Source organism: Nilaparvata lugens, chromosome 7, assembly GCF_014356525.2.
Source record: "Nilaparvata lugens isolate BPH chromosome 7, ASM1435652v1, whole genome shotgun sequence".
Lineage (NCBI taxonomy): Eukaryota > Metazoa > Arthropoda > Insecta > Hemiptera > Delphacidae > Nilaparvata > Nilaparvata lugens.
Genome location: NC_052510.1, coordinates 43,773,463 through 43,801,188, shown reverse-complemented (window position 1 = coordinate 43,801,188; position 27,726 = coordinate 43,773,463). Strand labels below are relative to the sequence as shown.

The 27,726-nt window shown below is 34.2% G+C and overlaps 1 protein-coding gene across 3 annotated transcripts; it reads right to left on the bottom strand.

The window, feature by feature from the left end:
* Positions 1–462: 462 nt before the first annotated feature.
* Positions 463–27,726, bottom strand: LOC111058721 (gastrula zinc finger protein XlCGF57.1-like). 3 transcript variants are annotated; one of them, XM_039432830.1, is made up of 7 exons: positions 27,514–27,667; positions 12,046–12,168; positions 11,460–11,571; positions 9,372–9,454; positions 8,179–8,311; positions 1,409–1,639; positions 1,034–1,179 (listed from the first exon to the last, which is right to left on the bottom strand). In XM_039432830.1, the coding sequence occupies exons 1-7, from the start codon at positions 27,523–27,525 to the stop codon at positions 1,166–1,168; spliced, it is 708 nt and encodes a 235-aa protein (XP_039288764.1). In that variant the 5' UTR covers positions 27,526–27,667; the 3' UTR covers positions 1,034–1,165. The 3 variants fall into 3 exon arrangements, with proteins under 3 accessions (XP_039288762.1, XP_039288763.1, XP_039288764.1); XM_039432828.1 differs by having other exon boundaries at positions 463–1,639; XM_039432829.1 differs by lacking the exons at positions 11,460–11,571; positions 12,046–12,168 and having other exon boundaries at positions 463–1,639; positions 27,514–27,726.

Here is a 27,726-nt window from a genome sequence, read left to right as displayed (position 1 = left end):
AATTTTAATAGTATACCCAATTACCTTTATGTATGAGATATTGAGCCGTTCTCAGACTTTTCACCCACTCTGTATATGAAAATAGAGGTTTAACGTTTAATGCCAAAACAAACCTCATTCACATCAAAATTATGATAAAAATGTTGTTCTTAAATAAAAAATTTTATTGAAAATTGAAACTAAACTGAATTAAGAGAACATGAAAAATTATATTCTTTATGAAATTTAGAAGAATACAAGTTTTGGGCCAAGCCTGTTGTTATTCCCCAATCATATTCATATGATCTGTTCATAATCAATAAATTCACAAATGAATGAAATTGATTAATTTTTGAAAGGAAGGAGAACTAACCTCATTCATGACAGACTCCACTGCAGGATTCACCCACCAAGTTTTTACTTATTAATAAAATTATTTGGATCAATTGAAGATGTAGGTTTTAATAAAGTTGAATAAGAGAGTGAGAATTGACAGAATCATGATTAAAACAAGTCTGTGCAAACAGGCAGAACAATAACGAAAACAGTTTATATCCCTACAGTTCACAAAAGATCTATTCTGTAATTAGAGCTATGGTTTGTTAAAGCTGTGGTAGTGACTATTATGAATGCTCAGCTAGGAGTTGTTTCTCCTGTAAGTTATGTGTTCTGATATGTACTTACAAATCATCTAACCTTTCACTTTTATAGTCACGAAAATCGCAGCTGAAAGGTTTTTCTCCAGTATGTGTTCTAATATGTTTTTTCAAACCACTTGAATCAGCACATTTATATTCACAAAACTTACAGCTGAAAGGTTTTTCTCCAGTATGTGTTCTGATATGTTTTTTCAAACTACCTAACTCAGCACTTTTGTAGTCACAAAACTCGCAGCTGAAAGGTTTTTCTCCAGTATGTGTTCTGATATGTGCTTTCAAATGACCTGACTTTACACTTTTGTAGTCACAAAACTCGCAGCTGAAAGGCTTTTCTCCAGTATGTGTTCTGATATGTTCTTTCAAATTACCTAACCTAGAACTTCTAAAATCACAAAATTCGCAGCTGAAAGGTTTTTCTCCATTATGTGTTCTGATATGTGCTTTCAAATAACCTAACCTTGCACTTTTGTAGTCACAAAACTCGCAGCTGAATGGCTTTTCTCCTGTATGAGTTCTAATATGTTCTTTCAAACTACTTGAAACAGCACATTCATATTCACAAAACTTGCAGCTGAAAGGTTTTTCTCCAGTATGTGTTCTGGTATGCTTCTTCAAAACACCTGAATGAGCACTTTTGTAGTCACAAAACTTGCAATTGAAAGGTTTTTCTGCTGTATGAGTTCTGATATGTCTTTTCATATTATCTAACTTCGCACTTTTGTAGTCACAAAACTCGCAATTGAATGGTTTTTCACCAGTGTGTTTCCGAATGTGTCTCTTCAAATCACCAAACCTTGGTGTTTTATAGGTACAGTGAGCACAGCTGTGGAGTTTGATCTTTTTGCCAGCCACAGATGACTCAGTGCACTTTTCCACTGGAGAGATTGAATGCTCATTCAGTCCACCCACTTCTGTTGCATCGTCTCGGCCAGATGTGCTGCACTTTGAAGGCCACATCTCTGGCTCACTCTTCACTGCACTTCCTTCAGCCTCTTGATCATCTGCAATAATTGATAATAACATAATTATTAAGTTACATGTATGTTAGGAAGTGAGTTTTCTTTTCACCTCCTATAGTAGATACCTGTGTTTCAAGTCCTCCCAGCATATCTGATACAATATTATTAATTCCTAATTCTCATTAATAATGATCAATCCCATCTAAATACATATTTTTTGTCTAGTGAATATTTTTTTGTAATGATATGATATTGAATTGTCATGTTGTCACATAGAGACAGTGGTAATAAAAGTTAAATTAATCAGAGGAAATAAATGAGATTGAAGAAGTTCAAATTTATCAAAAGTTGTAGGCAATCATCTTTAGATTGCAAGTAACCAGGTGAGGAATGGAATGTTGGTATAGGGTAAAAACTCTTGGACCAAGTAAAAGACACAGGAGTTGGTTTGTCCAACTAACATACTTTGGGACACACAATGAGCTTCGGTTGATGTGTGAGGTTCTTCGAACATTTAGATCTTTGAATCCGTCCCTTCAAAAACATAAACATCTTTAGATGTGACAGTTGTCTTGGCATTCGGTAGAGAAGGTTGTTTTTCGCTCTGGCTGATTAGATAGTAGTAGTAGTAGTAGTGCCGATCCGTAATACAGTACCGTGTTATTTAGCCTTTTCAAAATGGTTAACTGTTCATTGTGTAATTTGGTTTTGAATGATGTTAAGGACGAAATCAAATGTGTCGAGTGTATGCATTTCATGCAAAGTGTTGCCGTGTAGGTACAACAGAAAATCTTCGTAAACTGGGACAGAAAAAAAATACCTGGAAATGTGATGAGTGTATTACATTGAAATCTTCCGTTGACAATAGTGCTTCAAATAGTAACCTGGAACTTGCTATTAAAAACCTAGGTATAAAAATGGACAAGCAGTTTGCAGAAATGAAGCAGTCACTTACTGAAATGATTCAATCGGAATTAAACGTGTTACGTCTCGAAGTCAACAAATCCGTAAAAGAGTACGCGAGTTTAAAGAATGAATGTAAAGTTTTGCGGGATAATAATGTTCGCATGCAAGGTGAAATTTGTGATTTGAAAAATGAAATTAACTCTATCAACCAATATTCAAGGAAAGATAATGTGGTGATTATCGGTGTTCCCCAAACCAAGGGAGAGGACGTCTATCTTATTCTGCAAAAACTCGCTGAGATCTTGAAAATTCAGTTTCATATATCGGACATTTCAACTGCACATCGCCTGAATAATAAAGGAGGCCCACATCGACCCCCGATCGTAGTGAGACTTATGTCTAGGAACTGCCGCAAAATCTGGCTGAATGCGGCTCGTAAAATGAAGGGAATTGAAGCGAAGTTACTGCATGAATCATTCGATAATAAAAAAATCTACATTAACGAACTCTTAACTGATTTTAACAGATCACTTCTCAATGCTGCGAGAGACTTAGTGAAACAAAATAGGATCGCGTTCGCTTGGGTTAGAGAAGGTAAAATCTTTGTTAGGAGAAATCCGGAAGGTCCAGTGGTAAGGGTTATTGTAGAGGATGATTTGAAAATATTTACGAACGACACTGAACAAGGAACTAGGAAATAAACTGTAAGTTGCAAGATAAAGTCATGGTTACAGAATGGTGGCGGTTTGAACTCTTTATTAAGTTAATTTTCTGATAAATGCAAACGTGTTGAGCTTTTAATAATTTAATAATTTCCTATTTTTATTTGTCTATAGTTATTATTTTCCACATGCAGGATTTATAGTTAATGAACTGTGTTACTGGAACTTTTTAGGTGATTTAAATTAGTTTATTATTGATGGAATAATATATTTAATTCTATAAAACATAAAATGAGTTAGCTTTGTTCAACAAAGAAGTAAGGAAGAGAGTTGTTGTAGTGAAGGGAAAAGAGGAAACAACTCATGTTGGCATGTTATCTCACAATAATAGTTCTTTATAGGGGAGAATATTATGAATACTCAGTATTTTTTAGGATTATTTTAAATTGATTTTTTTCTCATCTGAATTGAGTCGTAAATGGGAGTAGCATTTATAATTTCCTTTGTTTCTATTGTAATATTTATTTCGCATCATGTAAGTTCCTTCTATTGTCTATTCTATTAATTTATTCCTTGGTTTTTATCAGTGCAACATTCCATTTTCCTTCAAATCTATTCATTTTTTTGAGAACTTGTTTCATTATTATTATCATGTACTTATATAAGAATAGTATCTACTTCTATTTATGATTTTGGATATCGTTGTGTAAACATAATGACAATCTAAGCTAACTTTTCATTGAATTAATAATTATTTTCCAGCTAATAAATTTGTTTGTAATTGAAATCGAAGAGCATAAGCATACTTTTGTAATCCTATCATTTGATATTATCATTAAATCTATTGCCTTTAATCACTAAACCAGTATAAAATATGAGATTTTCTATATATGTTCCAATTACTAGGAAACATTTTTCGAAATTTAATAATTTACATTAAATGTAAATCAAATTTTGATAATATACATAAATATATTTCTTTAATTACAACTATTATTATCATTATTATATTCATTTAGTAATTAATCAACGCCACCTTCAGTACCGAACATTACTTGGATATATGAACTTATTTAGGCTAATGTATAATATATATATATATATATATATATATATATATATATATATATATATATATATATATATATATATATATTAGTAAAAGGATCGGCAGTAAGAAAAATGAATGTGTTAGATGAATTGAGTGACTACAGACACGTTGGTTGTGAGGAGTTTGATGAGTGTGGTGTGTATGCTGGATTTTTGAGAGAGAATGGTATGAATGCTTTAAAGTGTTATACATCTGAATATTAGGAGCTACCATAAAAATTTTGACGATTTTATTGTTCTTTTGGAATGTCTTGGATTTGAATATGATGTCATTATTTTAACCGAAACCTGGTTGAGTGTGGATGAGAACATAACACACTTGGAAGAATATTCTAGCTTTCGTACTTCAGTTAAATTTAATCAGAATGATGGAGTAGTTATTTATGTAAGATCTGAACTGAATGCATCCTGTGAGGAGATTAATGTTGGAGGAGTAAATTGTCTAATATTGGATTGCCAAAAATACGAGCTGAGTTATAAAGCTTTATGTGCTTATCGCTGTCAGGGCTTGGACCTGTCAAATTTTATCAGTGGACTTGAAGATAGATACATCGATAGGAGGAATAGATTGAACAACACTATTGAGATTATCGCTGGAGATATCAATTGCAATATTCTTACTGACCAAATTAATAATATTAGTAACAGATATCTAGATGTGCTCTATGGGGCTGGTTTTGTTTCCTGCGTTAACGTTCCTGCAAGGCGGACGGCCTTCACTTCGACTTGCATCGACCACATTTTTGTCAGGCACTTTGATACGGAGGCTCTCCGTCCGGCCGTTTTCCGGTCTGACATTACTGATCACTATGTAACGTCTATTTTAATTAAAAATGATAATCAAGCTCAGAATGTACCAAGATTTGAACCTCTCCAATTCCATGCTTCCATTGATTACTTGAAATTCTCAGAACTCAGAAATTCTCAGAAACTGTTTCACAGCAAACCTGGCAGGATGTAACAATGATAGAAAGCGTAAATGAATCTACTGAATCATTCGTTAAGAAAATTTAAGAAATTAAACATAGTTGTACAACAAATAAACCAAAAAGTGTCCAATTAAAAAAATTAAAGCCCTGGATAACTGATTCGCTTATCAAATCGATTAAAAAGAGGAATAAATAAAGTAAGCTTGTTATCAGACAACCCTTTAATTTACAATTGAAATTATACTACAATAATTATGGGAAAACATTGAATAGATCATTAAAAACTACAAAATATAATTACTATAGGAATAAATTATTATCCGATTCTAAACCTATTTCCTTTTGGAGAACAATTAATGAAATATCGGGTGTAAATCCAAGGAATAACTCATTTCCTATACAAAGTTTTCTTACTAATAGTAACGACAGCCGAAGTCCTCAAACAGGAAGTTGTACTACGGTTTCTGATGTTACCAATAAATTTAATATATTTTTTTCAAAAGTTGGAGAATCTCTTGCAGACGTTATAAAACAAGGCAACCATAATATTAATCTACCTGACATGGATCACCCTCCATGCAATTCGATTTTTGACTTACAGCAGGTGAGTGAGATGGATGTTGAAAACTGCATTTTGGAGCTACGAGGTGGTTCTGCGCCTGGCTGCGATGGCATATCAGCATCTCTTTTGAAGGATAATATAAAATCTACTGTTACTCCTCTTCGTCACATTATTAATAGAAGCTTTACATCAGGAACTTTTCCGGATATTCTCAAATTAGCGAAAGTTATTCCACTCTATAAGTCTGGCATTAAAAATGATTTAAATAATTATAGACCTATAAACCTTCTTAGTTTCATTTCTAAGGTCATCGAGAAATGTTTCAAGAAGCAATTGACCAAGTACCTTAAAAACAATAACATTCTAATGGATAATCAATTTGGCTTTAGGGATGACCGGAATTCGTCTAATTGTTTCTTTCAGCTTAGCGACTATCTGAGACAGGGTATTAATAATAATAAATATATTCTATTACTATTTATTGATCTGGCAAAAGCTTTTGACTCCATTGATCACGATTTGTTGTTGAATAAGCTGACGGCCATAGGAATAATTGGTGCTGCACACGATTGGCTTAAAAGTTTCCTGTCAAAGCGTCGCCAGTTGGTATCTATTGCAGGAGTCGAAAGTAGCATCCAAGATATCAATTATGGTGTGGTTCAGGGCAGTACCCTCGGACCAATTCTATTTCTGGTCTACATTAATGATATTATTCAGGTAAATATGAGTGGTAAAATGATGCTTTTTGCTGATGACACAGCCGTTTACTTTGAGGGAGACAGTTGGGAAAATGTGTACAGAGTAGCTTCAAGTGAGCTAAGACAATTGAAAAGCTGGTTTGATATCAATATACTCAGCATGAGTACAAAAAAAACTAAGTGTTTGCCTATTTTCCTGCGTGACAGTCGTGCTCCCCCTACCAACTTGGAATTGAGGGTTCACACGTGCGGGGCTGATTGGGGTAATGTGTGTGGCTGTGATTTAATAGAGACTGTCTATGAATATAAATATTTGGGCATTCATATAGATAGTCGATTGACATGGAGCTCTCATGTTAGATACCTTAATAGTAGGCTGAGAAAAATGATTTATGTGTTCAACCAGCTTAGGGGAATCCTCAATATAAATCATTTGAGAACAGTGTATTATGCGTACATTCAGTCCATTATTTCCTACGGTATTATCCTTTGGGGAAGTGCACCCAAAGCGTTGTTAGATCAAATATCAGTGACTCAGAAAACTATAATAAAAGTTGGCCTTGGTCTATGCAGAAGATTTCCATCCGTACGATTGTTTCAGGTCTTCAACGTTTTCAGAATCAGGCAGCTATTCATTAAATCAGTACTGATGTATATGTTCAAGAATAAAATATATTTCAATTCAGAGTCCAATCATCATTACATGACAAGACATTCCCGCTTTCATCACTCGGGTCTTCAACGAAACACCCGTTCAGCCTGTGATAGGAATATATCATACCTATGCCACACTATTATGAATAACATTCCTCAAGAAATAAGTCAGCCGGGCGCATGTAGTTTCTCAAAATATAAATCAATAATTACAAATTGGATAAAAACGCTGAATGAAGATCAATGTGAACGGCTACTTCAATCTATTTATCAATAGGATATTGGTTACTTCTAATGTTTGGATATTCTCTTTGTCCCAATCAATATATCTTTTTGCCTAGCGGTTCACCTTGTGATGACCAACGTGTCTGTGGTGTGTGTGTGTGTATGTGGTGTGTGTATGTGGTGTGTGTGTGTGTGTGTGTGTGTGTGTGTGTGCGATTATGAAATTGAAAAAACTTATTTCTCTTAAGTTCAATCAGGAAAAAAATGTATACTTTAATCACACAGTACTGGACTCATTGACCCACGAACAGGCCAAAAAGGTCTATGTGGGCTCTTATATTTCATTAAATAGAGTGAATCCACTTGGGATAGGTGCAATAAGATAAGTTATACCACAATAAAATATGCTAAAACATTGTTGAACTGGATTAAACTAGGAATATTATTATCATAAATATAATATAGATATATATGATAGGGAATAGGGTAAGTTATTAATAGTATTATTGGTATTACATATCTCAAGTTGTGTATTTGCTCTGTTGAAATATTATTGTAAATTGTGTAAATTTTGCTGAAATAAATTCAATTCAATTCAATTCAGATTGATATATGCGATTTTATGGGATAATCTGAACACATTACACATTTTTTCTGCACATGTGCATGGTTGACATGTGGCAGACAGCCCATTCAGGAGTGGCATTTACACAGGAGTTCCACTCCCAAACATCGAACTACTTCATGTAAGGAGGCTGGCCACAATCTAATCACCCAAACAAGGAGTGTAGACCCTGGTCAATCAACAATCGGTTAGTAATAGAATGCATCTCACCATATGCCTCCTCTTTGATGAAGATCATGTTGTAGCCAGGGATTAGATAATGTTGTTGGCTGCATTCATCTTCCACTGCAGCTGGTTGCTGGCTGCTATCCTCCTCCTCCTTTTTAACAGTAACTGTCGCCATCTGCAACACATACACATTCACAATCAATGCCAGGACTTTTATTATTATTATTATAGACTACATTATTCACAGTGGTTTATGAGGTCATTAATTTTAGATGACTAGCAGACTGTATTTTAGAGGAAGGGTGATTGTAACAGTTTTAGATTGAATAGCATTTTTATGATGTGAAATGAAAAGTGTAGGAATAAAAAGTAGCATTCACCAAAAGTATATATTGCAATATTGTTTTGTTAAATAATTATATTTCTATATTGTAAAAAACGTTCAGGCAAAGTTGTAGAGCTGGGAAAGGATAGCACTATCTGCTCTGTCAAATAGACAAGGATAGAAACATCAATTACTACCATTATAACATGAACCTTACTAAAGCAGACTTGATTGTGGAAGAGTTGGAAAAATAGGGTGATTTTACAATACTGTTACCCATTTTGAATAATTTATAAAACAGAAATTAAGATGCCACTAAACTGGTTAACTGGAATTTCACATAAAGATTCTTAATTTGTTAAGGATGATTGTGGGCCTTTCTTTCATTTCAATTGATAACAGTCTTGAAGATAGAACACATTTATTCAATTTGTAATACAATGCCTACATATGATAAAATACTCAACCAAAACGTATTTATATAGTAAAATATCACAAGTGGTTATATTTCTAATAGCAAGAAAATATAAAACTAAATTCAATCGATTTGAGCTTTTAACAGATCATTGCAGAGAACGGGTAACACTTTCCCCTAAATCGATGAAATATATAATCTGTGGAAAGCATGTTTTCACTATGACTTATTGAGACATGAAAGACTCGAGTTGAAATAATTGGAACAGATCATTCAAAAACTGGTAACAGATTCTCTCTATAGAATGGAAAACAACAAAATCAAAAGACACAATAGTCAAAAGTGTTGTTGGGAGCCTACAGTGGAAATATGTATGGTACACAACAGTTAACAAGATTTTACTTGACAACAAGAAATTGAAAATAATCTTGAATACAGTTTATGAGCAAATGGAAATGACTTTCAATAACTTTCAAACAGACACACTCCTCTCACCTGGTATGGACATAGATTCTGTTGATTGCAGCCTTCAAACGATTCCTCCAACCTTACTAATACTACTTTGGCTATTCTACCACCTGAAATACAAACAAGCACATGAGATTCTGAGGTTGAGTGGTAGAGAGGACTTAAAAGTCCTAACTCCGCCTAATAAAGAATTTTTTCATTTCATTTCATTCACTCCAGTGTTGTGAACAGAGTCAACACGAAATTAAAGGAATTAAGTGAATTGAATTATATTAAATTGAGTAGATTTGGATATTTTAGGTGAGTCAAGAGAAAAGGTCGGGAAGAGAACATAAGAAGAATGTAAAAGCTCAACGAGAGCCAGGATAGGAGGAGGAGTAAGAGGAGGTGGAGGAGGATTATGTAGAGGGTGGATGAGGTGGAAAAGGAAGAGGAGGTACAAGAGAAGGAGGAGTAAGAGATAGACCAGGAGAGGACCAGGAGGAGGATGAGGAGATGGGAGAGGAGTAAGATGTTGATGAGAAGAAGAAAGATGAGAAAGCAGTGGAAAAAGAAGTGGAAGAGTATGAGGTGGAAGATGATGAGGAGAAGGAGAAGGGATCAAAGGATGCGAAAGAGTACAATGAGAAAATACAGAGTAAAATCCAAGAACTAAATCTATACACATTGTCATTTTGAAAATAGATTTAATAATGAAAATAAAGAAGTTGAAACCTCTAGAGAGCTCCAATTTCTTATACAAGTTCGTCGTTCTAAGTGTGAACAATGAAATCACGTCTGTAAGTACTCCTCAACTTTTATCACGGTTTTCATTTAGAATTTTTGAATTCATTGAATGCTGATCAATAATTAAAATAACTGAGTACAGTGTCCTAGAAATTGTTAATTCCAGACAAATTATGAATTATAAAAATTGCATGGTTGCCTGTAAAGTCTACCGTGATGGCTGCCTGTAAAGGTATACAGGCGAAAGTTTTACGTGACAACGACTTTGAGTGGTAAAATAATTTTAATGTGAATATTCATTCGTATAGTTGGAAGAAGGATGAAATAATAGTAACAATTTAAAACATTTATTTATACAAAGAATCTCGCACTGAATTTCATATTAACAAAATTTTATTTTTACCTTTACACATACATACGTATTTATATACAAATATACATACAATAACTTGCAATACATTTGCATACAATGAAACAGCGTTTACTGGCTGATAAACGATTTATACTACTTTTGTGATTGAAAACTACCACAACATTGTGATTACTACAACATAACCTATTCACTTATGTCTTAGTAATTTATTTCATCATGTTATATTATCAGTCTGAAATTATTTACCTTTGCTGTTTGAATTGTTGCGATGGACGAAACTACCCTCACATTATCACTACACAATCGTTTTATAATTAACTGGCAACGTGTAAACTTGTATGCAGGCGCCTAAGCGAAATAGAAGCGCAAGACATGAACCGGTGTGTATGCCTATCTCTCACACACTCTCTCTCTCTCGCTCTTAGGCGGGCTAACTGTGCTCGAGTGGAAGGGACGCGTGCCTTTCACTTTTTATGTCTGTCTCTCTCGCTCTTAGGTGGGCTAACCATGCCCGAGTGGAAGGGACGCGTGCCTCTCACTCGCTCTCATTGTGAGCGCATAACGTGAGCAGAGCGTAACGCAGTTTCTTGAAGTGTCACCCGGCAAACCAATTTATAAGACGTTGTCACGTCAAGATTTATTCCATGACATATCAAATCTATTGAATTCAGGATTGATCAATGAAAAATAAATAAATATTAGTTCTGATAGTTAACCTGGTTAGATAACTTGCATCAGAGCTATCTACTATGGAAAACATTGGTAATGAATAAGTGGCAACAATACGTTCCTATCATTTCCACTGATTTCATAGGGTGAATGTCACAACAGTGTTTGCACACCCTACTGCCAGCTGCTCTTATTTCAGGAGATTTCTAAATGTTCATGAGACAGGCCCTGTGATTGGTGCAGTTGAAGGCTACTTGAAACACACAGCTGATGCAAATTTGAATGAACAATACAAGTTGAATTATGAATTACAAATTACACATCAACAATGTTATCACTGTACTTACCACACACTTCTCTTTCAATGGCTCTAGTCAACCTTGAATCTGATTTTCCACTCAATGAATTGTGCTCTGAGACTGGTGATTGGCTATCAGTTCCCTGGTCACATGTGGACATCTGCAATGGATTAGAATGGTTCCAGTTACCAAGAACATTCCAAAGTGGCTTCAATTATTGAAATCTCACAGAATGGATTACTAAATAAGAATCAATTTCAGTAGTGACATTAATCTATTGATCATGAAATAAATGATCAATTTCAGAGCTTCTGACATGACCTACCGACTGTTTTCAGGCAGCCGGGATCAACGACTTAATGTGTTCATCTAAAACATGAGAGTTGCTGAGGAAAATATCTTGTTTGGGCCAGGATTTGAGCCCAGGTCTCTAAATTATGAAGCCAGCATCTGATCCACTTGAATATAACCACACCTACAGATCAGATGAATCTACTCCCATTCAGATCCTGGAGAATGATAAAATTTGCTAATTGGTAAAATGGTAAATTTGCTAGTTGGTAATTATGTACCATGATTTAGGGTGAACAAGTCTATTTGAATTATATGACATAATATTATTTAATCGACTCACATTTGACTGATCCTCATAGTCTAATTCAGCCTTCAAGGATAATTCAAAGTCACTTCTGTCAATATCCATTGGACCATCCAGGAACGCCTCAATTTCTTCCTTGATCTGCAATCCATTGAAAATCTGCACAAAAAAGTAAATAAAATTATTATATTTATTTTTTTGTCATTTTTGAGAAAATCGTCAAAAACACGGTTTTTTAGTAATCATCCGACATTTTTCCCAAGAATATTACGGAGCTCCTGCAATTTTCCCAGAAATGAGACTCATGTCAGTCGATAGGGCTCATGAATAAAGCTATCCATTAATAATAATAGCTATCCATGGTATAAATGTGAAGAACATTGTTAGAGCCGTTTTCGAGAAAACTGTGAAAAACATGGTTTTTCAGTGATTATCCGCCATTTTCCTCAAGAATATTAAGGAGCTCCTGCAATTTTCCCAGAAATGAGTCTTATTTTAGTTGATAGGGCTTATAAATAGCTATCCAAGGTATATAATAAATTTGAAGAAAATCGTTAGAGCCGTTCTCGAGAAAACCGTGAAAAACATGGTTTTTTAGTAATTATCCGCCATCTTGAATTGAATTTTATTGAATTCCTTATTGTCGGATCCTCATGGTATAAGGACCTTGAGTTTAAAATTTCAAGTCAATCGGTTGATTAGGAATGGAGTTATCGTGTTCACAGACACACACACCCACAGACCATCACCCAAAAATCATGTTTTTGGATTCAGGGGACCTTGAAACGTATAGAAAATATGAAATTTGGGTACCTTAATTTTTTTGGGTAAGCAGTACTTTCCTTACCTATAGTAAGGACAAGGACAAGGACTAGGACAAGGAAAGTAAAAATCTGGTGTGGTACACTCACACAACTTTCCTTGCCCATTGAACTGGGAGCCTCATTCTTAAACGACAATAATTTAGAGAAATAACATAATGACGATTGGCGGCAACATAATTATTTGAAACTACGATCAGACTACTGTATATGTGTGTATATAATTATTGTTTTCAGAGTACTTTTTCCTTTGTGTAAATTGTGAAATCCGATGATTTTTTGAAAGTCGTCAAAACAGCTGTTCTACAGATGAAATATCTCGACTATGTGTTATTTTTATAGACTGCTCTACCTACCTAACTCATGCACGAGAAGGAGGTTACAAAGTCCATTTCTCAAGGACGGGGTGAACCCCCCATTAGTTTCCCAAAAAGGAGACTCATGCCATTGATGGAGCTGATAAATAACTATACAGAGTATGAATTTGAAATAAATCAGTCAAGTAATTTTAGAGAAAACCGTGAAAAACATGGTTTTTTAGTAATCATCCGCCATTTTTCTCGAGGATATTACGCAGCTCCTGCAATTTTCCCAGAAATGAGACTCATGTCAGTTGATAGGGCTTATAAATAGCTATCCATGGTATAAATGTGAAGAACATTGTTAGAGCCGTTTTCGAGAAAACTGTGAAAAACATGGTTTTTCAGTGATTATCCGCCATTTTCCTCAAGAATATTAAGGAGCTCCTGCAATTTTCCCAGAAATGAGTCTTATGTTAGTTGATAGGGCTTATAAATAGCTATCCAAGGTATATAAATTTGAAGAAAATCGTTAGAGCCGTTCTCGAGAAAACCGTGAAAAACATGGTTTTTTAGTAATTATCCGCCATCTTGAATTGAATTTTATTGAATTCCTTATTGTCGGATCCTCATGGTATAAGGACCTTGAGTTTAAAATTTCAAGTCAATCGGTTGATTAGGAATGGAGTTATCGTGTTCACAGACACACACACCCACACACACAGACCATCACCCAAAAATCATGTTTTTGGATTCAGGGGACCTTGAAACGTATAGAAAATATGAAATTTGGGTACCTTAATTTTTTTGGGAAAGCAGTACTTTCCTTACCTATAGTAATAGGACAAGGAAAGTAAAAATCTGGTGTGGTACACTCACACAACTTTCCTTGCTCATTGAACTGGGAGCCTCATTCTTAAACGACAATAATTTAGAGAAATAACATAATGACGATTGGCGGCAACATAATTATTTGAAACTACGATCAGACTACTGTATATGTGTGTATATAATTATTGTTTTCAGAGTACTTTTTCCTTTGTGTAAATTGTGAAATCCGATGATTTTTTGAAAGTCGTCAAAACAGCTGTTCTACAGATGAAATATCTCGACTATGTGTTATTTTTATAGACTGCTCTACCTACCTACCTCATGCACGAGAAGGAGGTTACAAAGTCCATTTCTCAAGGATGGGGTGAACCCCCCATTAGTTTCCCAAAAAGGAGACTCATGCCATTGATGGAGCTGATAAATAACTATACAGAGTATGAATTTGAAATAAATCAGTCAAGTAATTTTTGAGAAAACCGTGAAAAACATGGTTTTTTAGTAATCATTTGCAATTTTTCTCAAGGATAATACGCAGCTCCTGCAATTTTCCCAGAAATGAGACTCATGTCAGTTGATAGGGCTTATAAATAGCTATCCATGGTATAAATTTGAAGAAAATCGTTAGAGCCGTTTTCGAGAAAACCGTGAAAAACATGGTTTTTTAGTAATTATCCGCCATTTTTCTCGAGAATATTACGCAGCTCCTGCAATTTTCCCAGAAATGAGACTCATGTCAGTTGATAGGGCTTATAAATAGCTATTCATGGTATAAATTTAAAGAAAATCGTTAGTGCTGTTTTTGAGAAAATCGTGAAAAACATGGTTTTTTAGTAATTATCCGCCATCTTGAATTGAATTTTATTGAATTTCTTATTGTCGGGTCCTCATGGTATAATAATAATAATAATAATAATAATATTTTTTTTTTATTAACCAATCATATCAAACAAAATAATAATATACAATACTGCAAAATCTTGTAGCCTACTAATAAACTTATACAAATCAATGAAAAAAGGTCCATCCCTCTTTAAGCATAAGCTTGTGCTGAGGGATGAGTTGTAAGAGCAATTACCTTATTACATAGAAATAATAAATTAACAAAATAATAGAAATCATCATCATCAAAGTGTGAAAGAAATAAATAAATACAATTTTCAAACTATAATTAACTAGATTACGTAATTTATTGATGAAGTTACTAAATAATAAAGTTTTAATCATACAAAATAAGAATAAAAAATAAGAAATCCAAATTGATAAGAAAACAAAAATTATATAAACACAAAGATATTTCAGTTACAAAACAGAATAAAATTATTCCTCTAGGAGTCCTTATTTATACTTTGCAAATTTATATATACATTAATTCAAATAATGAAACACAAGAGAAGAATAAAATAAAGACCAACGGGAAATATAATGGAAAAATATGTACACAAATATGCTCCAATGAGAATAATATTCAAAATAGTACCCAGCACATCATAGAACTCATAATAACTTGCATTAATTACTTTGAAAGCAAAAAAAAAACAAACAAAATTAACCAAAAGCAAACATGATAAGATGAAAATGATAGTAAATATAAAACAAACAGCTAATAGGAAATGAATCGAAATACTGACAGGGAATGAATCAATCTTGTCTCAGATTGATAAAAGTTTTTAAACAATTTTTAAACTTATTGAAATTTGGAATGCCTGAAATTGATAAGGACCTTAAGTTTAAAATTTCAAGTCAATCGGTTAATTAGGAATGGAGTTATCGTGTTCACAGACATTCACACACACACACACAGACCAACACCCAAAAATCATGTTTTTGGACTCAGGGGACCTTGAAACGTATAGAAAACTTGAAATTGGGGTACCTTTTTTTTGGAAAGCAATACTTTCCTTACCTATGGTAGTAGGGCAAGGAAAGTAAAAATGGAACGAATTGGGATATTTTGTCAAACTGGGACGAAGACAAACTAGGTCTTTTTTTATCCAGCTTGTCGCTTCACATAAAGACAAGCTTGGTTTACCCCCGGCCGAAAAATTCTATCGACCAAAGGTTGACAACGTTTTCCAACTGGTCAAAGTGGCCATTTTGTAAATGAGTTAAGAATCATATTGTTGGTTGAATATTATGAAGGACTGTTTTTCATTCAACTATCAATCTCGAGTAACTGGTCTAGCAGTCAACGGTTTGGTCAATGGAATTTTCCAGTTGAGTAGAGCCAGAATGATGATCATTAATAATTTCAGAACTAACCTATGAAATAGATAATGCATATCAACCACATTCTCCAATCTGAGCCTATAAATATCTTAGTTTTGTTATTGATACAGTTGGATACTAGGAGGAGATTCAAGAGAAAATGATATAATATTATGTTTCCATAAATTTGATTCCCAGAATATGATACAATTTTCCAATATAAGAGTAGGCTATTACTAAAACTAATAATAACTCCTATAATGAACAGTTGTTAATGGCAACTAAATTAATAATTTTGTCAGGTTGGCATTAAGTTGAGTTGACTTTGTTAGGTTGGCACCAAGTTGAAGATTTAAATGCATTTATCGAGGAAAAATTGATTGGGCACTGCTACTTCAATCCTGGGAATATTATATTACTAGCCGTCAGGCTCGCTTCGCTCGCCGTATCCGTTTAGCCAGACGTTTAGTCTGGACCCCGACTGGATTGTCCTAACATGATAAAAATGCAGGCGAGCGAAGCGAGCCTGCTAATCTATTCTTGGACAATCCAGTCGGGGGTCCAGGGGGCGGAGCCCCTGGCTAGACGGATATGGCGAGCGAAGCGAGCCTGACGGCTAGTGTGTGTATATAATTGTTTTCAGAGTACTTTTTCCTTTGTGTAAATTGTGAAATCCGATGATTTTTTGAAAGTCGTCAAAACAGCTGTTCTACAGATGAAATATCTCGACTATGTGTTATTTTTATAGACTGCTCTACCTACCCAACGTTAGTAGACAAAAGGTTGATCACTCACAGGTGTAAGATTCGAAGTGGTGGGGGGAATGCCAGCGTGACGTCACGTGTAGTAAAGAAGTGATAGAGTAACCACACTCAGCATACAGTTTATTCACTGTATCTTCAAATACATCGTCGTTTAATCCCCTCAAGATTGACCTAGAACTTAAAAATTCTCCATACTTATAGCGAATTAATCACCGATTCTAATGATGTTGTTTAATATTTCAAGTTCATTCAACTTGTATGAATAAAGTGAAGTTGAAAGTTTTTCAAGAATCTAAACACGTGACACGGAAAAGTTAATAAGCTGGAAAAGCGTTAGTAGACAACGTTATACTATTATAATTTCAGATTAACCCATAAAAAATCTTGATAAACCAATGCATTGCAATAAAACAATAAACCGATCCCGATAAATCCAATAAATTTCATTCATATAAATGCACTGAACACATGCTGGTATCGAGCACATGTTCTACGAGAATCAAAATATCTCATCCCCGAAATTCACAAGCTGATGTATAGCCAAACTACAAAATATAAACACGACCTAGAAGATAAAGAAACCTTAGGGTTTGAAAGGGAAGGTTAGGAGGTGGATTTTTTGCTTTTATATTGCAAAATGCTTGTATTATTCAAATGCTTTGATAATTAATGTAAAGCAGAAACAGAAAGCTTGATTGTCAGAAAATGTTTGTGTTATATAATTTGACTATAGGTCACCGTATGATTTTCAAGAATGCGATATTCTGCCTACTCTGTACTACAGCCTACGTCACGGCTGCAGTTCCCCCACTCCAATTTGCATTTCAACTAAAATACTATAGATGAGTGACCAACCTTCTGTCTACTAACTTTGCTACCTACCTACCTCATGCACGAGAAGGAGCTTACAAAGTCCATTTCTCAAGGATGGGGTGAACCCCCCATTAGTTTCCCAAAAAGGAGACTCATGCCATTGATGGAGCTGATAAATAACTATACAGAGTATGAATTTGAAATAAATCAGTCAAGTAATTTTTGAGAAAACCGTGAAAAACATGGTTTTTTAGTAATCATTCGCAATTTTTCTCAAGGATAATACGCAGCTCCTGCAATTTTCCCAGAAATGAGACTCATGTCAGTTGATAGGGCTTATAAATAGCTATCCATGGTATAAATTGAAGAAAATCGTTAGAGCCGTTTTCGAGAAAACCGTGAAAAACATGGTTTTTTAGTAATTATCCGCCATTTTTCTCGAGAATATTACGCAGCTCCTGCAATTTTCCCAGAAATGAGACTCATGTCAGTTGATAGGGCTTATAAATAGCTATTCATGGTATAAATTTAAAGAAAATCGTTAGTGCTGTTTTTGAGAAAATCGTGAAAAACATGGTTTTTAGTATTATCCGCCATCTTGAATTGAATTTTATTGAATTTCTTATTGTTGGGTCCTCATGGTATAATAATAATAATAATAATAATAATATTTTTTTTTTATTAACCAATCATATCAAACAAAATAATAATATACAATACTGCAAAATCTTGTAGCCTACTAATAAACTTATACAAATCAATGAAAAAGGTCCATCCCTCTTTAAGCATAAGCTTGTGCTGAGGGATGAGTGTAAGAGCAATTACCTTATTACATAGAAATAATAAATTAACAAAATAATAGAAATCATCATCATCAAAGTGTGAAAGAAATAAATAATACAATTTTCAAACTATAATTAACTAGATTACGTAATTTATTGATGAAGTTACTAAATAATAAAGTTTTAATCATACAAAATAAGAATAAAAAATAAGAAATCCAATTGATAAGAAAACAAAAATTATATAAACACAAAGATATTTCAGTTACAAAACAGAATAAAATTATTCCTCTAGGAGTCCTTATTATACTTTGCAAATTTATATATACATTAATTCAAATAATGAAACACAAGAGAAGAATAAAATAAAGACCAACGGGAAATATAATGGAAAAATATGTACACAAATATGCTCCAATGAGAATAATATTCAAAATAGTACCCAGCACATCATAGAACTCATAATAACTTGCATTAATTACTTTGAAAGCAAAAAAAAAACAAACAAAATTAACCAAAAGCAAACATGATAAGATGAAAATGATAGTAAATATAAAACAAACAGCTAATAGGAAATGAATCGAAATACTGACAGGGAATGAATCAATCTTGTCTCAGATTGATAAAAGTTTTAAACAATTTTTAAACTTATTGAAATTTGGAATGCCTGAAATTGATAAGGACCTTAAGTTAAAATTTCAAGTCAATCGGTTAATTAGGAATGGAGTTATCGTGTTCACAGACATTCACACACACACACACAGACCAACACCCAAAAATCATGTTTTTGGACTCAGGGGACCTTGAAACGTATAGAAAACTTGAAATTGGGGTACCTTTTTTTTGGAAAGCAATACTTTCCTTACCTATGGTAGTAGGGCAAGGAAAGTAAAAATGGAACGAATTGGGATATTTTGTCAAACTGGGACGAAGACAAACTAGGTCTTTTTTTATCCAGCTTGTCGCTTCACATAAAGACAAGCTTGGTTTACCCCCGGCCGAAAAATTCTATCGACCAAAGGTTGACAACGTTTTCCAACTGGTCAAAGTGGCCATTTTGTAAATGAGTTAAGAATCATATTGTTGGTTGAATATTATGAAGGACTGTTTTTCATTCAACTATCAATCTCGAGTAACTGGTCTAGCAGTCAACGGTTTGGTCAATGGAATTTTCCAGTTGAGTAGAGCCAGAATGATGATCATTAATAATATTAGAACTAACCTATGAAATAGATAATGCATATCGACCACATTCTCCAATCTGAGCCTATAAATATCTTAGTTTTGTTATTGATACAGTTGGATACTAGGAGGAGATTCAAGAAAAAATGATATAATATTATGTTTCCATAAATTTGATTCCCAGAATATGATACAATTTTCCAATATAAGAGTATTACTAAAACTAATAATAACTCCTATAATGAACACTTCTAATAGGCCTTTTTACTTTCCATCCTTTTTAATGTTACTACAAACTAAGAGGAATACAGGTTCAGTGCTGCCAAAAAATGATAGATGATGTAAAATAGGAATAGACCCAGTTTGTCTTTCACTATTTCACTTTGGGGACGTCCGTTAAAACTGGCCATTTTTTTGGTGAGTGGAGTTTTCAGGGCTGGCAGAATTCCAGCGACCCCCCTAAGACTATCACAATATTGAAGATTATTGAATGTTATTGCTAGAAATACAAATTATTGTAAAGCTTACTGTGATAATAGATTGAATATTATAAAAGACGGATTGCATTAATGATTTACCTCTTACCTGTCATTTGAAAAATATAACCTACTGCTTTAATTTTAGAGAATAAGTTTTGAGACTCTTTTACACTGAATAAAACAAGTGGACAAAATATCCCTCTTGCAAAATGTTGATGTTTTCATGCATGCTCACTTGACTGTTTAACCCTCAATTACAGGCATAGCATACTGTACTTCTGCATATTCGTTCTTTTAAGGTGGCTTCAATAGCTACCATTTTCCAGTGCTTCCACGTTTTCTTTCTTCATACCTTTCCGTAGTAGATGACAGTGTTGGTGGGAGTCTGGGGTCTGGGGGCATTTCTTCAGTGTGCAACTGACTGTTGAAGTGGGAAGACCTCATTTTTAAGATAAATAAACTTCACAATTGCACTCAATAATCTTCTCTTTTTATTATATTATCCTTTTTAAATGTTATTTTCTTTTAATGCTGAAGTTGATGACCACTCTTCCTTAAATACTAATATTATTATTTTGTATTTTCATAGAAGCTTGTTTTCTCTGCTAAACCAACAATTAGGCTATATTTCACCAATATACAATTTTCTCGGCTGCACTTTAGTATATGGGCCGCGGAATCTAGCATTGAGACCTACATAGATCGATAGAGGAGATCAATACGAGATCAACCATGTATAACATTGTTGTCGATTTCCAAGGATTAGCTGAAAAAACATGGCGGAAAGTTCAAAGTTTTTATATCAATTTTTATTTTTAATATTTTTTTTATGGCTACAATATGTTTAAAACTAGTGCAATCTTATGTAAAATTTGACGAGGAATCCAATGAAACTAATTTCAGGTTCGTAACTTCAGTAGTTTTTGAGATATTGCAAAAATGTGCGAAAAAGTGCAAATTTTGGGTTAAAAGAGGTGAACCTGTTTGCATGGTAATTGATAGGTATTTTAAACTATTGGATTTAGTAGAATGATAAATTCTAAAGAAAAAATGTCCAGTCACTTGATTGCCTAAACTCAAAATTGTTTGAGATATTTGGACAAATAAAAATATTGCAACTCCATTTTTTGCTACCTAGGGAGAACTTAGGTTAGAAAAAGCTTAGATTGGGGAAAGCTTAGGTTAGGAGGAGCTTGGATCAGGAAAATATTAGGTTAGGGAAAGCTTAGGTTAGGAAAAGCTTAGATTAGGGAAAGCATAGGTTAGGAGAAGCTATGGTCAGGAAAAGCTTATATTAGGAAAAAAAGCTTAGATTGGGAAAAACTTAGATTAGGTAAAGCTGAGGTTAGGAAAAGCTCAGGTTGGGAAAAAGCTTAGGTTAGGGGAAGCTGGGTCTGAGAAAAGCTTAGGTCAGGGAAAGATAGGTTAGGAAAACTTGCATTAGAAAGAGCTCAACTTAGGAAAAGCTTAGGTTAGGAAAAAGCTTAGGTTAGGAAAAGCTTAGATTATGAAAAGCCGAGGTTAGGGAATTGGCATTTTTCTGCACATTTTTTGCAATATCTCAAAAACTACTGAAGTTACGAACCTGAAATTAGTTTTATTGGATTCATCGTCAAATTTTACATAAGATTGCACTAGTTTTAAACATATTTTAGCCATAAAAAAATTATTAAAAATGAAAATTGATATAAAATTAAAAGTGATTAAAATTAAAATTGATTAAAATTAAAATTGATATAAAATTAATTTTAATTAATTTTTAAAAAAATTATTAAAAATGAAAATTGATATAAAAATTTTGAACTTTCCACCATGTTTTTTCAGCTAATCCTTGACAACAATTTTATACATGGTTGATCTCGTAATGATATCCTCTATCGATCTATGTAGGTCTCAATGCTAGATTCCGCGGCCCATAAACTAAAGTGCCCCCGTAGCAAAGTAGCAATTGCTTAATGCTCTAAAACCTTAATTTATTCATTTATTTATTTTATTGACAATCACAAATCATAAAAACACAAATGACAATTGACAATGACTCAGTCGAATTTCTACAAATCATAATATGTGATGCGGAAAGTGAAAAGGGACCCAAAGTTGCACTTTGAACATTTTTAGATAATATTTTTGTATTTTTAAGCTATGAATTCCTGACAATTCAATGCAAAATTCAAATTTTTATCTGTAAATTTGAAAAAGTTATGGCAGTTTGAAGTTTTCATAACTGAAATGGTAGTTTTGAGAAAAACGCGTTTCAAAGTTTGATAACATTATTGCTTGTTTATTTCACATACTTAAGAGATAAATTATACATCAAAACAAACTTTAATGTGTCAACAATCAAAAAATTGATGAAAAAATTCCCCCTTCCTCTTTACTCTTCCCCCCACCAAAATTCCCCACCACTCTTTTATCCTCTTCATACCTCTACTGGCCCCATTTATCCTCTTTTCTTTTAAGGTCTACGTGATAATCATTATCCCTTATATTATACTCCTTCCCTTTACTCCTACCATTTCAATTTACTCCTCACCCCCTCATCGCTGCCCGGTCTCCCACCCCTCTCATATCCTCATCATTCTATTATAGGCCATATTCATCCCTTTTTCACTCCTTTCTCCTTAGTATACTTTGAAATTAGTATCCTTAATAACTATACTCCTTCCCTTTATGCCTATCCTCCCCATCTGCTCGCCCCTCTTCATCACCACCCCCCACTCCCTCCCCTCTCTTATCCTTTTAATACCTCTGTAGGCCCTACTTATCCCCTTTTCACTTCTTTTAACTTAAGTAGCTTATACTTATAAATTATTATTCTTAATTATTCTCCTTCCCTTTACACCTACTGGTCGCGCGCGAGCTCTAGACCCCTGAGGTCTGAAGAGGAGAGAGGAAAAATTCCATGAATGACTACTCAAAGTAAACACATCAACACTCGCTGGGTTCTCTCTCTCTTAATAACAGCACGAATAAGAGTAATATTGTTGTTGGGCTATGGGAAACTGAATGCGTTGAAATTTCCATTTCCAGTGTTCAATGAACGGTGATCGCGTTATGTCATCGAATACGGTTTTCGAAAACGGTGTTCTTAGTCTTTTTATCGGTGAAATATCTTTTCTTTCGACACCTGTGAAGTTGTGATGTGATAGTGAATGAAACCTGTGAAATTGATGTGGTAGGAATTCAAATTGATTAAAAATTCTAGATATTGTTGAACCGCAAATTCATCGGAATTTTTACAGCAATTTATCTTTAGACAATATATGCAGATTTTTAACCATTTGTTGATTAACAGATGAGCGCAGCTGTTTAATAAATAATATTTATTAAATTAATAATATTTTATAAAATAATATTTATGTAGGTTGACAATATCTAGTCGTTTTATCCAATTGTTCAAATAATTTTTAGAGTCGATACACTTCAGAATGTCTGAGAATAGCCGAAAAAAAAGTTTTGTTGTACATAGTGAGGCGAGAACATTAATAGGCAATATTATTCGAAAGTGTGATGAAGAAGCATTGGCAAATTCGTCGAAATTCTTGGTGAAACAGGCTACAAAACGGGCAGCTTACTATACAGGTAAATCAGAGAGTCTTATAAAAAGAATTCGTAGACAGCTGAATGAGAGCGACCAGGGAAAACTTGCAACTCCTGGAAAGCATAGACCAACAAGAGCTGAGAATAATAGAACATTATTTGTAGATGATTTCGATAAATGTGTAATACGTAATATAGTGCACGATTTCTATAAAACAGAGAAAGTTGTCCCAACAATTAGGAAGCTTCTCCCTATTGTACAAAATAAAATACATTTCCCTGGAGAGAAAGCTCTCTACGAAAAGTTTTAAAAAGTATTGGCTTTAAATGGAGAAAATGTAGAAGCAACGACGAATTTTGATAGAGAAACCTGAAATTGTGAATTGGCGTTACAAATACTTAATTGAGATTAAGGCTTTGCGCGAAACAGGTAGAGAAATTTTCTATCTCGATGAAACATGGATTGACAGCAACATAACTGTCAAAAAATGCTGGCAATCAGACGAGATATTTGGTGTTCAAGAGAACTATTCGGCAGGAAATAGATTAATCGTCTTACATGCTGGGAGTGCATCGGGATTTTTGAGTGGTGCAAAATTAATTTATAGAGCGGGTATTACAACTGGGGACTATCATGGTCAGATGAATAATGTTAATTTTGAGAAGTGGGTGAAGGAGAAATTGGTGCCGAATCTTCCTCCAAACTCGATAGTTGTTATGGACAATGCTCCATACCATTCTGTTCTGGCTGAAAAAGTTCCTACAAAATACTCAGTGAAAAAAGACATGATCGATTTTTTACAAAAGAAAGGAGTCGAGTGCGATATGACAATGAGAAAAGAACAATTGGTCCCATTGATACAATTGCATAAGCCCAGAGAAAAAACTTTTCGAATTGATAAATATATTTCAAGCTTCAATCATACAGTGATAAGGCTACCTCCATACATGTGCGACTTGAATGCCATTGAGTATGCCTGGGCCAGTGTAAAAAATTATGTAAGGAGTAAAAACTGTGACGGTAATTTGTGTTTGAAGAGACTGATGGAGCTAGCCGAAGAAGCAGTTTCAACACTCACAGGTGCAGATTGGACCAAGTACTGCGAGAAAGTAGTAGAAAATGAAAAAATGTATTGGCAGAATGATGGTATCATATCTGATGTGATAGACAATATCACCATTTCCCTTGGGGACAACGAAGATGAGTCTTCGAGTTCCAGTGATAATGATGAAGAAGATGATTCTGGCTCTGATGACGAAGAAGACTCAGACGATTACGCTCGACCTCTTCCAGAATAGTATACGGTATGTAATTGTATGAATAATTGATTGTTTTTATCATAATTTTGTTAATATTTTTATAATTTCAATACATTTTAAAATTTTGATCCAACTCTCCAGCTGCCTATTCATTGGCAATTAAACATTCCAAAAAACCTGAAACAAATCTTACAGTATAATGGTTTTGAAACTTTGTTGATGACATTTTAAAAAAATTGTTCTTTTTTTACCAAGTTTAGAAATTTCTAAGTTGTAGACAATGTTTCAAAAAAATTATGTGATGACTAGTACTAGTAATCGCATTCCACCCAGGGGTCCGGAGCTGGCGCGCGAACAGTACCCTCCCTATTTTCTCATCCCCCTCCATCACTCCCATAAGCTCATTCATAACCCCCATGTCCCTAAAAACTATAAAATAAAAAGATGGAAAATACAAACAAAAAAATTACAATTTAAATGTTCTCTCTCTTTTTCACATACCAGTGTCAAAAAATCTTTCCATAAGCTCTTTAATAACCCCCATGTCCCTAAAATCTAAAAATAAAAAGATGGAAAATACAAACAATAAAACTACAACTAAAATGTTTCCCTCTATTCCAAATACCAGTATCAAAAACATCTCTTAACCTAGCGCCGCAGTGCAGGATGGTTTCTTACAGCTTGGCGTTGTTTTCATTCGAGATGGGTGTCTGGCTTGGAAGTGTTTCGGCCGCATTGCAGGATGACTGTTAACGGTTGCCGGAAGATCAACAGCTGGATTTTTTTCGTTATTTTTCGTGATAGAGAAATTCTGATTGCAGATTCGTTCTCAGCGACCCCAAGTTTAGCCTAAAGGCTCAGAATGTCAACAATGCTTCTAAATAATTAAAAATCATCACGAAAAGTCATTAATATGGTAGTACACCACGTTTCTGGGAACTTTTTACTGGTGACTGGAGTTATTATTGACACACAAAATTCAAAATAATCGTGAGAAAGAAAACTGCTGATGAACGCGAATAAGACCGCCACTCCATTGTTCTATTGTCTCGGCTGCTTGGCTGAGCCTGGCTGGAGGGATCAAATAACCGACTGGTTTGATCTTTCGTCTGTCCGCTAGGCGGAACTACGCCGACCATTGCTGGGTGGAAGATGTTACTGCGGCCGCTCGCATTCCCACCAATGCTGCTATTATTTGCTGTCTCAGCGCCTAGTCCGATTCAGCCAAGCAACCAGCCTGCACTGCGGAGCTAGGTTAAGGTCTATCTTCAAGGTCTTTGATGTTTATCAACAACATAACCTCAAGTGAATTCAAACAGCTGTTTCTCTGCCAAACACTTTTCATCTGATTACCTTTAACATTTTTGAACTCTCTTCCAGAGCTCAAGCATTAGCTTTTCTGGGAGAGCCCATTATTTCAATATTAAAATAAAAGAAAACATTCGTTGAATATGTTTTCAAATTAGTTTAGATTATAATTAGTTATAACATTATAAGAATGTTTTTGTATCACTTGTTTGTAAAAAAAGAATGGCAATAAATTCAAATTGATTCGCTGTGGCTACAGTTACGGTAACCGTAGCTCGTGTCGAGTTCCGGTAAACATTTGAGCATGCGCGGCTACCGCTATTTACATGTGCATTGTGGTGCTTGTGGTTTTGGTCACTTGATTATGATTTCTAAGTAACTAACTAACTTCATTATAAACTAACTTATTTCTAACTAACTTCATTGAAACGATAGGTTATCATAACCATGTCACCAAAAACCATCAACACCACAATGCACATGTAAATAGCGGTAGCCGCGCCTGCGCAAATGTTTACCGGAACGCGAACGGAGTTACGGTAACCGTAACTGTAGCCACAGCGAATCAATTTGAATTTATTGCCATTCTTTTTTTACAAACATTGTGGTGTTGATGGTTTTTGGTGACATGGTTATGATAACTGTAGCCACAGCAAAATTGATTTGATTTGATCTGTGGAATAGCATGGCTGCCAACAGTGTCTTGTTGGATAAAATGTTTATTTTAACAGAAATAATGTTCTGTATGAAGTATGGAACTGTACTAATTCTCTTCAATGCCAAAATAATTCATAGCAGGCTATTTTGTGCAGCACTTCCATATGCAGTAGTGTGTTTTAGAAAAGGGACCTCTTGTCGCACAATGTTATTTCTCCATAACGACAAGAGGTCCCTTTTCTTAAAAAAACAGAACATAGCTCCACTATTCGATTATTATCGACTAAAAACCGAATATCGATATTTTTGACATTGATCACTTGATTTGCCTCTCCTGAAAAATTTTCTCCAGCGACTTTGGGTCCCTTTTTGCTTTCCGCATCACATATATAATATGATTGGGAGAAAACAACAGACATTTTTTATTAACATGAGATAGTATAATATAAATAATCAAAATAAATAATACCGTATTGGTTTATTGGAAAAGGCCTTACTGAGTTTTAGGTTATGTACATCTATTTTGATTTAATGCTTGTATAATTTTCAAGTAGGCTACTTACTTCCGACTCCATTTAGTATTTTATATTTGAATTGATATTGGACTAAAATGAAATAAACTACCAGAGACAAAAAAATACTAAAATACCAATTAGCTACATATTTGACAAATGGCAACTTGGCAAGATGCAACACCACAGAACAGAATATATATAGAAAGGTATCTTCCAATTTAGACATGCATTTTAAATGGCACCAAGACTAACTTGAGTGCA

Excerpts from the sequence above, each read along its gene's own strand:
- LOC111058721 (XM_039432828.1), bottom strand. Across the intron at positions 8,312-9,371 it reads AGAATCTATGTCCATACCAG|ATGGCGACAGTTACTGTTAA; the intron begins GTGAGAGGAGTG and ends TATGTGTTGCAG. Across the intron at positions 1,640-8,178 it reads CATCAAAGAGGAGGCATATG|ATGATCAAGAGGCTGAAGGA; the intron begins GTGAGATGCATT and ends CAATTATTGCAG.